Below are 13,292 nucleotides of genomic sequence, written 5' to 3'. Positions count from 1 at the left end.
TCATTCCAGTCCACTCTCCTTGGCTGAGAGGTTATATTGAAGTCATGCAAACCATTCAGTTATATTAACAGTGGTTGAACTTTTTCCAGACAGAGCTTGTATGTCCAGTACATGAACATGGAATATCTTTCCATTTCTTTGTGTTGTTAATTTCTTTCAACAATGACTATAATTTTCAGTGTATAGGTCCTTCATTTTCTTTGGTAAATTTATTCCTAGGTATTTTATTCTTTTTGTTACTATTGCAAATGGGAGTATTTTCTTCATTTCATTATGTGATATTTCATTATTAGTACATAGATATGCAGTGGGTTTTGTACATTGATTTTGTATCCTGCAACTTTATTTATATATTGTTTCTAATAGTCTTTTGGTGGAGTCTTTAGATTTTCTTATGTATAGAATCATGTCATCTAGAAATAGTGACATGATTTTACTTCTTGAGTCCTACATTGGATGCCTTTTACTTATTTCTTTAGCCTGATTGCTTTGGCTAGGACTTCCAGTACTATGCTGAGTAACAGTGGCAAGAGTGGGCATTCTTGTCTTGTTCCTGGTCTTATAGGAAAATCTTTCAGTTTTTCACCATTGAGTATGATACTAGCTGAGGGTTTGTCATATGTGGCCTTCATTATGTTGAGGTACTTTCCTTCTTTACCCTTCCAAGTGTTTTATTTAAATCGATGTATCTTGTCAGATGCTTTTTCTGCATGTATTGATACGATCAAATGATTTTTATCTTTTGTTAATGTGGTATATCACACTAATTGATTGCATATGTTAAACCATCCTTGCATCTCAGGAATGAATCACACTTGATACATTAGTTTTTTAATGTATTGTATTTGATTTGCTAATATTTTATATAGGAATTTTGCATCTGTGTTTATCAGATATATTGGTCTATAGTTCTATTCTTCCTCTCCCCTCCCCTCCTCTCCCATCACCTTTCCTTTGTCCTTTCTTGGTTTTGGTATCAGGGTAATGTTGGTCTTGTAAAATTAGTGCTTCTGGTTTTTTTGGAAGAGGTCAAAAAGGATAGATATTAAATCTTTGATTCTTTGTTAGAATTCATCAGTGAAAACACCTGGTCCTGGATTTCTGTTTTGTTGGGTGGGTTTTGAGTGTTCTTTCAATTTCCTTATTGTTGATCAGACCATTTAGTTTTTCCAGTTCTTGATGGTTCAGTCTAGAAAGCTTACATATTTCTAAGAATTTGTCCGTTTCTTCTAGGTCACCTAATTTGGTGGCATATAACTTTTCATAGTGTTCTTTTATAATCCTTTGTATTTCTGTGGGTACATTGTAACTTCTCTTGCAGTTCTGATTTTGACTCTTTCTCCTTTTCTTAGTGAGTCTAGCCAGAGGTCTGTCAATTTTATTTACTTTTTCAGAGGCTGAGCTCTTTGTTTCATTAATTTTTCTATTGCCTTTTGTTCTCTTTTTTGTTTAATTTTTGTTTAATTTTTCTTTCCTTCAACTGACTTTGTGTTATATTTATTCTTTTTTTGTTCTTTAAGGTGAAGTGCTAAATAGTTTGAGATTTTTCTTACTTGTTGAGATAGGCCTGTAGTGCTGTAAACTTCCATCTCTGTTTCACTTTTGCTGCATCCCTAACATTTTGACATGTTGTTTTGTCATTCTTATTCGTCTTTATGTATCTTTTGATCTTTTTGTTGTTGTTTTTTTTGTGTTTTTTGATATATTTATTGATTATGCTATTACAGTTTTTTTGATATATTTATTGATTATGCTATTACAGTTTTTTTGATATATTTATTGATTATGCTATTTCCGCCCCTTCACTCAACTCCATCCTTCCCACCCCCTTCCTCCCACATTCCCCCCCTATAGTTCATGTCCATGGGTTATACTTATAAGTTCTTTGGCGTCTACATTTCCTACACTATTCTTACCCTCCCCCTGTCTATTTTACACCTATCATTTATGCTATTTATTCTCTGTACCTTTCTCCCCTCTCTCCCCCTCCCAATCCCCTATTGATAACCCTCCATGTGATCTCCATTTCTGTGGTTCTGTTTCTGTTCTAGTTGTCTGCTTAGTTTTCTTTTTGTTTTAGGTGTGGTTGTTAATAACTGTGAGTTTGCTGTCATTTGTACTGTTCCTATTTTTGATCTTCTTTTTCTTAGATAAGTGCCTTTAACATTTCATATAATAGTGGCTTGGTGATGATGAACTCCTTTAACTTGACCTTATCTGGGAAGCACTTTATCTGCCCTTTCATTCTAAATGATAGCTTTGCTGGATAGAGTAATCTTGGATGTAGGTCCTTGCCTTTCTTGACTTGGAATACTTCTTGCCAGCCCCTTCTTGCCTGTAAGGTCTCTTTGGAGAAATCAGCTGACAGTCTTATGGGAACCCCTTTGTAGGTAACTGTGTCCTTGTCTCTTGCTGCTTCTAAGGTTCTCTCCTTCTGTTTCATCTTGGCTAATGTAATTATGATGTGCCTTGGTGTGTTGCTCCTTGGGTCCAGCTTCTTTGGGACTCTCTGAGCTTCCTGGACTTCCGGAAGTCTGTTTCCTTTGCCAGATTAGGGAAGTTCTCCTTCATTATTTGTTCAAATAAGTTTTCAATTTTTTGTTCTTCCTCTTCTCCTTCTGGCACCCCTATAATTCGGATGTTGGAACGTTTCAAGATGTCATGGAGGTTCCTAAGCCTCTCCTCATTTTTCCAAATTCTTGTTTCTTCATACTTTTCTGGTTGGATGTTTCTTTCTTCCTTCTGGTCCACACCGTTGATTTGAGTCCCAGTTTCCTTCGCATCACTATTGGTTCCCTGTACATTTTCCTTTGTTTCTCTTAGCATAGGCTTCATTTTTTCATCTGGTTTTCGAACAAATTCAACCAATTCTGTGAGTGTCTTAATAACCAGTGTTTTGAACTGTGCAACTGATAGGTTGGCTATCTCTTTGTTGCTTAGTTGTATTGTTTCTGGAGCTTTGAAGTGTTCTGTCATTTGGGCCTTTTTTTTTTTTTTTTGTCTTGGCGCGTCTATTACTTAAAGGGGCGGAGCCTTAGGTGTTCCCTGGGGCGGGGTAATGCTGGTCGCTGTGCTGTGATGCTGTATGTGGGGGAGGGGCTGAGAGGGAGCAATGGTGCTAACTCCACTCTCCGCCAGATTTCAGTCACTCCCTCTGCTACCCACAATCAAAGTGGGCCCCTCTCGTGCTGGTTCCCGAGTGGGTGGGCTTGTGCACACTCTAGGCCCCTGTGGGTCTCTCCAAGGACCTCTCCTGTGAGGCTGGGAGTCTCTCCTGCTGCCGCCCCAACCCCCATGGGCGTTTTCAATCAGAGGTCTGAGGCTTTATTTCCCCGCGCTGGAGCCCTGGGTTATGTGGTCTGCTTCACTCCCCGCCGTTAGTCCCAGTTTATCTGTGCGCGAATGTGGGGTCACAGGGTCTGCCCGTGATCAAGACTGCCTGTCCCTTTCGTCCCACACTCCGTCAGTCTTGGTCCCGCCATGGCCACGCGAGTCCTCTCTGCCCCGGTGCCTGTCTCCGCCCCTCCTACCGGTCTAGATGTATGTTTCTTTTTTATGTACTTGGTGTCAGACTTCCTTGCCGTTCTATTTTCTGTCAGTTCTGGTTGTGCAAGGAGGCGCAGTGTGTCTACCTATGCCTCTATCTTGGTTCTCCTCTTTTGATCTCTTATTTCTTCTTTGACCCAATAGTTGTTCAGTAACATATTTTATCTGCACGTATTTGTGGTTTTTTCCAGCTGTCTTTTTATAATTTCCAGTTTCATACCTTTGCAATAGAAAAACACATTTGGTATGATTTCAGTTTTTTAAGTTTGTTGAGACTAGTTTTGTGCCCCAACATACTATCTGTCCTTGAGAATGTTACTTGTGCACTTGAGGGGAATGTATATTCTGTCATTTGGGATGGAAGGCTCTGTAAATGTTTATTATGTTCATATGGTCTAATGTGTCGGTTAAGGCCTATATTGACTTTTTTGCGGGGGTGATCTGTCCATGGCTGTCAATGGATTATTCAGGTCCTCTACCATAATTGTATTTTTGTCAATATGTTTGTTTAGGCCTGCTTGTAATTGTTTACGTATTTTGCAGCTTCCAAGTTGGGTGTGTACATATTAATAAGTGTTATGCCTTCTTGATGACATGCCCTCTTTATCATTATAAAGTGTCTATCCTTTTTTAAAAATGGTAAAATGTAACCATTTTTAAATCTTGAAATGTATTTTGTTTGAATAAACACAGCTAAACCCACTTTTATCTGGATGCCATTTGCTTGGAATATCATCTTCCACCCATTCACTTTTAGTTTATATATTTTTAGCTGAAACGAGTCTCCTGCAGGCAACATATAGTTGGGCTTTGTTTTTTAATGCATCCCGCTACTCTGTGCCTTTTAATTGATCAGTCCATTTACATTTAAGGTGATTATTGATATATAAGGACTTACTACAGCCATTTTATTTTTATTTTTTTTTTCCTGGTTGCTCTGTATCTCCATTCTTCCTTTTCCCTATGTTTCTGTCTACTATTTTAGTTTGGTGGTGTTCTGTGATCCCCGCCCCACCCCCCCATGCATTACCTCTTTTTAGTTTTAATTTTTTTAATTTAGTTTTTATTGTAGTTTTTTTGTTACCATTTAGTCCCCTTGTATCCCCTTCCTCCTGCCATCCCCACACTGTTGTCCATGTCTATGAGTCCTTTTTCCTTTTTGTGCAATCCATCTATCCCCTACCTGCCCTCTCCCCTTAGCTGTCATCCTGCTATCTATAAGTCTCTGTTTTGTATCTCAGTTCTAGATTTTTGTTTTGTGGTTATCATTAGATTTATGCAAAAATGTTTTCATATATACCATAGTCCTTTCCCTTTTGATTGCATCTTCTCACCATTCATCTATCTGTGCAGATTTAGTCCTTTTTGTCCTGTCCGGATATGATTTTGTTGTTATGTATCCCTTTTTATGCTGCGTGTTTGTTTCCAAATTGCAGAAGCTGTAGTCTTAAAAAAGCTTTTACCCCTTTTAATCTATATTTTATAATTGAGTGTTTACTATACTATTCTGAAATACAGTTGGAGTTTCCTGGTACTGTGTGACTGTTTGTCATCTTACTCACGTTTTTGTATTGTTTCAGGTAGAAGAGCTCTTTTCAACATTTCTTGTAAAGGAGGTCTTGTGGTGGTAAATTTTGTCAGCTTTTGTCTGGAAAAGCCTTTATTTCTCCTTTATGTCTAAAGAATAACTTTGCTGGATATATTATTATTGGCTGGTTATTTCTTTCAATATCTCTTGAGTATTTTTTCCACTTGCTCCTAGCTTGTAGGTTTCTGCTGGGGAAAAAAACCCCAAAACGATAGGCTAATGGGGTTTCCTTTACAGGTTATGGTCTTTTTTTTCCCTTGGCTGCCTTGAGAATTCTTTCATTGTCATTAAGTTTAACATTGAAAAAATTTTTGGAGACTTTTTTGGATTGAGATATTCAGGTGTTGTCTTAGCTTCTTAAATTTGAGGGTCCTTCTCTTTCCATAGATTTGGGAAGCTCTCATTGATTATTTGTTTGAGTAGGTTCTCTGTTCCCTTTTCCTTCTGGTATACCTATTCTTATATTGCTCTTTCTAACAGAGACAAATTGTGGAGTTCTTTCATTTTTTAAAAAAGTTATCACTTCTCTCTCACCCACTTGAGGCATTTCTAGAATTCTGTCTTCAAGATCACTAATTCTGAGACTTGTGGCCAAGATGGAGGCATAAGTAGACATACTGTGCCTCCTCGCACAACCAAAAGAAGGACAACAACAATTTAAAAACAAAAATCAACCAGAACTGATGGAAAATCGAACTGTATGGAAGTTCAACAACCAAGGAGATAAAGGAGAACCATTCATCCAGAATGGTAGGAGGGGTGGAGACGGGCAGCTGGGCGGAGAGGATCATGGCAAGGTGGTAGCTGGTGGACCCAGCGAGGTGCAGATTGTGGAGCGGGGTGGGAAAAGCTGCAGCTGGCTGGTGAGGCAACAGCTGGTACACTGAGTGACAGACCTCAAAACCCAGAGTTCCAGTGCAGGGAAATAAAGCCTCAAACCACTGAGTGAAAACACCTGTGGGGGTTGAGGTGGCAGCAGGATAAACTCCCAGCTTCACAGGAGAGGTCATTGGAGAAATCCACAGGGTCCTAGAATGTACACAAACCCACCCACTTGGGAAGCAGCACCAGAAGGGCCCAATTTGATTCTGAGTAGTGGAGGAAGTGACTGAAAACCGGCAGAGAGCGTGGAGCAAGCACCTTTGCTCCCTATGTGACCCCTCCCCCACATACAGTGTCACAGTGTAGTGACCAGGGTTACCCTGCCATGGTGAATACCTAAGGCTCCGCCCCTTTACATACCAGGTATACCAAGACAAAAAAAATGGCCCAAATGAAAGAACAGATCAAAGCTCCAGAAAAAATAACTAAGTGATGAAGAGATAGCCAACCTCTCAGATGCACAGTTCAAAACACTGGTAATGAGGACACTCACAGAATTGGTTGAATATGGTAACAAATTAGATGAAAAAAATGAAGACTATGCTAAGAGAAACAAAGGAAAATGTACAGGGAACCAGTAGTGATGGGCAGGAAACTGGAACTCAAATCAACACTGTGGACTGGAAGGAAGAAAGAAACATTCAAACAGAAAAGAATGGAGAAACAATTCAAAAAAATGAGAAGAGGCTTAGCAACCTCCAGGACATCTTGAAATGTTCCAACATCTGAATTATAGGGGTGCCAGAAGGAGAAGAGGAAGAGTAAGGAATTGAAAACTTATTTGAACAAATAATGAAGGAGAACTTCCCTAATCTGGCAAAGGAAATAGACTTCCAGGAAGTCCAGGAAGCTCAGAGTCCCAAGGAAGCTGGACCCAAGGAGGAACACACCAAGGCACATCATAATTACATTAGCCAAGATGAAACAGAAGGAGAGAATCTTAGAAGCAGCAAGAGAAAAGGACACAGTTACCTACCAAGGAGTTCCCATAAGACTGTTAGCGGATTTCTCCAAAGAGACCTTGCAGGCAAGAAGGGGCTGGCAAGAAGTGTTCCAAGTCATGAAAGGCAAGGACCTACATCCAAGATTACTCTATCCAGCAAAGCTTTCACTTAGAATCGAAGGGCAGATAAAGTGCTTCTCAGATAAGGTCAAGTTAAAGGAGTCCATCATCACCGAGCCCTTATTATATGAAATGTTAAAGAGATTTATCTAAGAAGAAGAAGATAAAAAATAGGAACAGTAAAAATGACAGCAAACTCACAGTTATTACCAGCCACACCTAAAACCAAAACAAAAGCAAACAGTTAGAACAGGAATAGAGTCACAGAAATGGAGATCACATGGAGAGTTATCAACAGGGGTGTGGGTGGGGGAGGGAGGGGGGAAGGTTTAGAGAATAAGTAGCATAAATGATAGGTAGAAAATAGACGGGGAGGGTAAGAATAGGATAGGAAATGTAGAAGCCAAAGAACTTATATGTATGACCCATGGACATGAACTATAGTGGGGGAATGTGGGAGGGAGGTGGTGGGCGGGATGGAGTGGAGTGAGGGGGGGGGAAATGGGACAACTGTAATAGCATAATCAATAAAATATATTTAAAAAATTAAAAGATCACTAATTCTTCCCTCTGGTCTGCTCTATTTCCTAAGTTCTCTAATTCATTCTTCATATCATTTATTGAGTTCTTTAGCTCTAGAATTTGTTTGGTTCTTTATTAGTTTCAGTCTCTTTGGTAATGTATTCCTTTTGTTCACTGACTTTATTCCTTGAACTGCTGTTCTGAGTTTTCATAGATCTCATTTAGTTTTTTTCAGAACTACAATCTTGAGTTTGCTGTCATTTAAATCACAGTCCTCCATGTCTATGAGTTTGTTTTCTGGAGATTTTCATTTTCTTTCTGATCTACCGTTTTACCTTGGTTATTTGTGGTATTTGATGCATTATTCTGCCTGGGTATTTGAGGAATTAATATCCTTTTTTCGTTGTTTTAAGATCGTTTTGCTTTAACATTTTAGAAGTGATAAGTAGAGGTCTTTGTTTTCCAGTAGGTGGTACTATAGTATAAGCTTTTGTTGTCCCCCCCACTCCCCCCTTAACTGAACTACTAGGACGTTCTGCACGTCAGTGGGGTGTGTTGCCATGGCCATGGAAAATGCCTTATATTCCTTGAGGAGTTGAGTGTCCCCTCTGTAATTGGGTTATCTCTGTCTCAGGGCACTGTTTCTGTGGTGATATGTGATAAGTGATGGGGTTCCAGGCCTGTAATTTCTCATCACTGCTTCCCTACAACTGGAGGCTGCTATCCACACTGTACTGTCTAAGGTGTCCCAGCTGCCTTTGCTGGGTTCTCCTGCAATGGGTGGGGGAGAAGTGGGCAGGAAGAGGTTAGCCTGCCATTCTGTGGCTTGCTTGCTTGCTTTCTTTTCTCTCTTTCTCTCTCTCCCCTCCCTCCCTCCCACCTTCTTTTCCTTCATTTTGAGAGTACATTTATTAAAGCTGGAAACAGTGAAACAAGGAAGGCTTAGGATAGAAAAGGCAACAGGAGAGAGCCTAGGCAAGGCTGCTTTGGCTCAAGTCAGATAAAAGGGTGTCTTGGAGACAGGTTCTGGGGGTTAGCCCTGGAAGAGCTGCTACTGCCCGTTGCTTCCGTGGTTGCGTATCTTCTGCAGTCCCTTAGAGTTTAGGAAAGATGCAACCTGTGAGGGAAGAAGGGGAGGAAAGGAAGGGTGTGGGTATGTTCCTGGGAGGGAGAGCACGTGGCTTTGTTTTCTTTTTCCAACTGCATTTAGCTGCATTGTGTACCAGCCACTTAGGCTGGGATGTTACTTCTGCCCTTTGGCCTTCTTCAGGCTTCTATAAATGAGGCTGTATTGTGACACCTACACTGCTACCCTGTTACCCGGAGCTGGGAGAGATTCACGTCTCTTTGTTTTTTCCTGATAATGGTGGCTGTCAGTTTGCAGCTGCCACATCTTTGCTCTGCTTCTGGCCTCTTGTCACATTTACTCAGCTGCAATGTATACTGGCCACTCAGGCCAGAATGCTACCTCTGTGCCTCTGGCCCCCTCTCTAGACTGCTGAGTGAGAGCTGCTGTACCCTTCCTTCCTGCCTACTGCCTTATGCCCACCTGTATATGTCTCAGTGCATGGGTCCCTCAGATATGTTTATGCACTGAACAGGGACTCCTTTGTTGAATTATTGTTGTCCAACTTGGAACTTTAAGGCCAAAGACTAAGAGGCCTTCTTAACTCTGCTATGATGCTGATGTCACTGTGAGATCCTGCTTTGAACTCTTTTGGGTGTTTACCCAAGAGAAAAATTGCTGGGTCATATGGTACTTCTATTTTTTAGTTTTTTTGAGGAGCCACCATACTGTTTATTACATTTTTTAACAGGTTAAAATGTCATCTTGTTACTATATATATATTTTTTTGTTGGTAGGAGTTTCAATATTTTGCTTTGGTTTGTTACGTGTAATTATTTGTAGATTTTGTATTTGTGAATTTGTTTACTCTCTAAGATTTAATTTAACCCTAATATCAATACTGTTATTTTGCTGACATGAACGGAGGGGCAAAAAATTGGAGTTGCCTGAGTACATGTTCTCATTTGAGGTCCAGTAGGATTCCTTCTTATTTTGGCTCCCATGTGGTAAATATGTCCTCATTGTCTGTTGCCACATTTTTCACATTTTCTTTCTGTTTTTATTAATCCTCACTCAATGATACGTTTAGAGGGGGGGGTGAGAGAAAAGAGAGAAACATTGATGCAAGAGAGTAACATTGATTGGTTGCCTCCCATATGCACTCCAACCTGGGATCAAACCAGTAGCCTAGATATGTGTCCTGACTGGAATTGACCTGCATCTCTTAAGCATGGGATGTTGCTACAGCCATCTGAGCCACTGGCCAGGGTGACAAAGATGTTCTTTTTGTTGGTGATTTCACTGTCTAGAATAGTGTACAAGCATAGTGTTGAAGTGCTGCCTAGTGTTCCCAAGTACACAAAGGCTGTTATGTACTCTGGGGAGAAAATACGTGTGCTAAGGAAGCTTAATTCAGAAATGAGTTATAGTATTGTTGGTTTTGAGTTCAATGTTAATCAATCAATAATATATAGTAAATAAATTGTCTTTAAACATATACACACATAAAACAAGTTTATATATTGATTGGTTAACAGGTATGTTTTGACCAGAGGCTCCTATGAAATCTTACCTTGTATTTCTCTGAAGAGTTGTGGTTCAGTATTTGCTGATTCAACGTTCTTGGCAACATAGAGAACATAACTGCCTCGAATAACAAGACTTAACTGTAATTGTAATTTTCTCTCTTACCTGTTAGAGCTCAGATTCTCTGACCCCTCAGTGCTTAGCCCAGTGCCTGACACATCCAAGGTTCTCAATAAATATTTGAATGAATGAATGAATGAATGTATATATGTTTGCTTATTGGTTGTATTCCTTTGTGAATTCATGTTCACCTCCTTTGCTCTAATACTGATTCAGTCTTAATGTTTTTCATATTAATTTTTAAGAATTTTTTTGTATATCAATTTTTTTGTAGGTCTGGGATAAAAGTGAAAGTGGTGATTGGCATTGTACTGCTAGCTGGAAGGTTAGTATTTATTTTTACAGTAATTTTTAAAATTGAAATGTTTAAAGAAATGGAAATGTTTGCTATTTATTTGGGAGTGTCAGTGACTTGCTCTTTAGCTTTGGGAGAATTGTAAAATTTATACTTCTTTTCTTAAAAAGGAATTTTACATTTTCTAATACACATTAGAAAATTTGAGAGTAAGAAAATTTGTAATTCCATAGCATTCTAACATTATTTTAGTATGTCTTTTATCATTTACATTATTTTTAATAACAGTGATGTTTTACACATTTTTTTCTTGATTTTTAAAAAAAATTCAGGTAGAATTTTACATACTTTAAGAGTCATCAATTATAAGTTTACATTTCAGTGAGTTTCAATAAATTTATATAGTATTGTAAGCATCACCACAATCTAGTTTTAGAACACGTCCTGAAATTTCCCTCGTGCCCAGTTGGGTTCAGTCTTCCCCTATTTCCCTCCTAAGCCCCAGGCAACCACTGAACTAATTTCTTTCTATAGTTTTACCATTTTTAGTTATTTCATGTAAATGGAATTATGTAACAAGTAGTTCTTTGTGTCTGGCTACTTTCCCTTAGCATGTTTTTCAGGTTCATCCATGTTGTGACACGTGTAAGTAGTTTGATTCTTTGTAATGCTGAGGAGTATTCCATTGTATAGAAAAAGCCATGTTTGTTTATTCATTCACCAGATAGACATTTGAATTGCTTTTAGTTTTTGGCAATTATAAATAATGAATGCTATTCTTAACATGCCATACAAATCTTTGTGTGCACCTACATTTCATTTCTCTTAGGTTGATACCGAAGAGTGGAATGTCTGGGTTGTGTATGTTTTAACTGTCTAATGGCCAAACTCTTTTCCAAGGTGCCTATACCATTCTATATTCCCACCAAGAAATATATGATGGTTCCCTTTTCTGAATCCTTCCATACACTTGATGTTTTCTTTCTCTTTTATTTATTTATTTATTTAGATTATAGCCATCTTGGTATGAAGTAGTATTTCATTGGGTTTTGATTTGTATGTCCTTAATGACTAAAGATGTTGATTATGTTTTTATATGTATATTCGCCATTCATTTACCTTTGGTGAATTGTCTATGCAAATCTTTTGTGCTCTTAAATTGAGGTGTAATTCACACAAAATAAAATTATTTTAAAGTAATTAGTTCATTGGCATTTACTCCACTGATCATGTTGTACAGCTGTCACTTCTAATTCCAAAGCTTTTTTATAATTCCAAAAGGAAACCCCTGTTTTTTGCTTTTCAGTTTCATAACATATCATAAATATTGTACTTTGAGGTATGTTCAAAGCCTCTTTAAAAACATAAATACTGGTATGCCCTGTTTTGCTTAACTAATGGATATTTAAGTTGTTTCTCTTTATTGCGATGACCATCCTTGTGCAGTTCTTATACTTAGATTGTGCTTTCCTGGGAATCTGATATTGAACAAAATCTCACTGCTCTGTTGTATATTTTTACTTAATAACCTGTATAAGTAAGAATTAAAGGTCAAACAAGATAAAGGCTGGATAAAACAAAGAATAAAACCTGGCCAGGTGCTTAGTTGGTTAGAGTGTTGTCCCAATACACCAGAGTTGTGGTTTATACCAGTCAGGGCACATACAGGAAGCAACCAATGGATGCATAAATAAGTGGAACAACAAATCTGTGTCTATGTCTCTCTCCCCCCATCTTTCCCCTTTCCTCTCTAAAAATGAGTAAATAAAACATTTAAAAAAAATAAGAGTTTAAAGTTTACCTTTGGAGATGATACTGCTATCATGTAGACATTAACAGATTATGAAAGTATTCTGAGATTGTTGAGCATAAACGTGTTAGACATGTAGAAGCATGAAACACATTTTGTAAATGTAATTGGTGGACTGATGCTTATATACAGTATTTTTACTGGAAAGCACAAATGAAATTCTGTTGATGTGAAAGTCTTTAAGGCGCATTCCACCCTTTTTTTTTTTCTTGTCAGTGCGAAGAGTTGAATACTAATTTGACATTTTTCATACATAAAGGTACTGCTGCTGAGCTTTAAATTATTTCTCAGAATACAAGGATTTGGACTTCTGTATATTTGCTCATCCATTGGCTCTTTTTCTAGAGTAGGCCATTGTCTAGACAAACATCAGTTAGAATCATTTAAGCATTTTGTTGCTATAGTTTCTAGGTACATTGGTACCTTGGTATGAGCAAGCGACGAATGATGAAGCATTTTCTCTTGTGGGGTAGTGTCGTGATGCATACAAGTTCTAGCAAGTGCTATGAGTCCTGAACAAGTGCCGAGTGCTGAAACATTTTTTCCTCATCAAAATGTGACGAGTACATGGTTTGAAGAGTTCTGAGTTCTGAAGCCATTGAGTACTGAGGTATGACTGTACTGTAAGGCTTTTGGAACAAATATTTTTGATTAATCTTATTTATTATATGGATATTCTCTATAGATATAATTTGAAAAATTAGTCAACTGATAGAATCTCTTTAAAAACTTGTTTAGGCTAAACTCTGAAGCAGGTCTCTAATATTATTAGCATTGGAAGATGTCAACTTCATCTAGCTAGATTTTTCTTTATTAGTAAAATGTTAGAACTTGACTCCAAAAGGGCTGTAATTCTATGTATAGACTATCTTG

The 13,292-nt window shown here is 38.2% G+C and overlaps 1 protein-coding gene across 2 annotated transcripts in view; it reads left to right on the top strand.

Annotated features, from left to right (window-relative positions):
* The window catches only part of SEH1L (SEH1 like nucleoporin), a 59,699-nt gene that overhangs the window by 19,783 nt on the left and 26,624 nt on the right, over window positions 1-13,292 (top strand). For both annotated transcript variants that reach the window (XM_071219516.1, XM_024580296.4), the window contains exon 2: window positions 10,589-10,639. In XM_071219516.1, the coding sequence (XP_071075617.1) occupies window positions 10,589-10,639 (51 nt within the window). The remainder of the gene's footprint in view (window positions 1-10,588; window positions 10,640-13,292) is intronic.

Source organism: Desmodus rotundus, chromosome 10 (assembly GCF_022682495.2).
Source record: "Desmodus rotundus isolate HL8 chromosome 10, HLdesRot8A.1, whole genome shotgun sequence".
NCBI classification, from domain to species: domain Eukaryota; kingdom Metazoa; phylum Chordata; class Mammalia; order Chiroptera; family Phyllostomidae; genus Desmodus; species Desmodus rotundus.
Note: the sequence above shows the minus strand (reverse complement) of the source record. Positions and strands in the feature narration are given on the sequence as shown.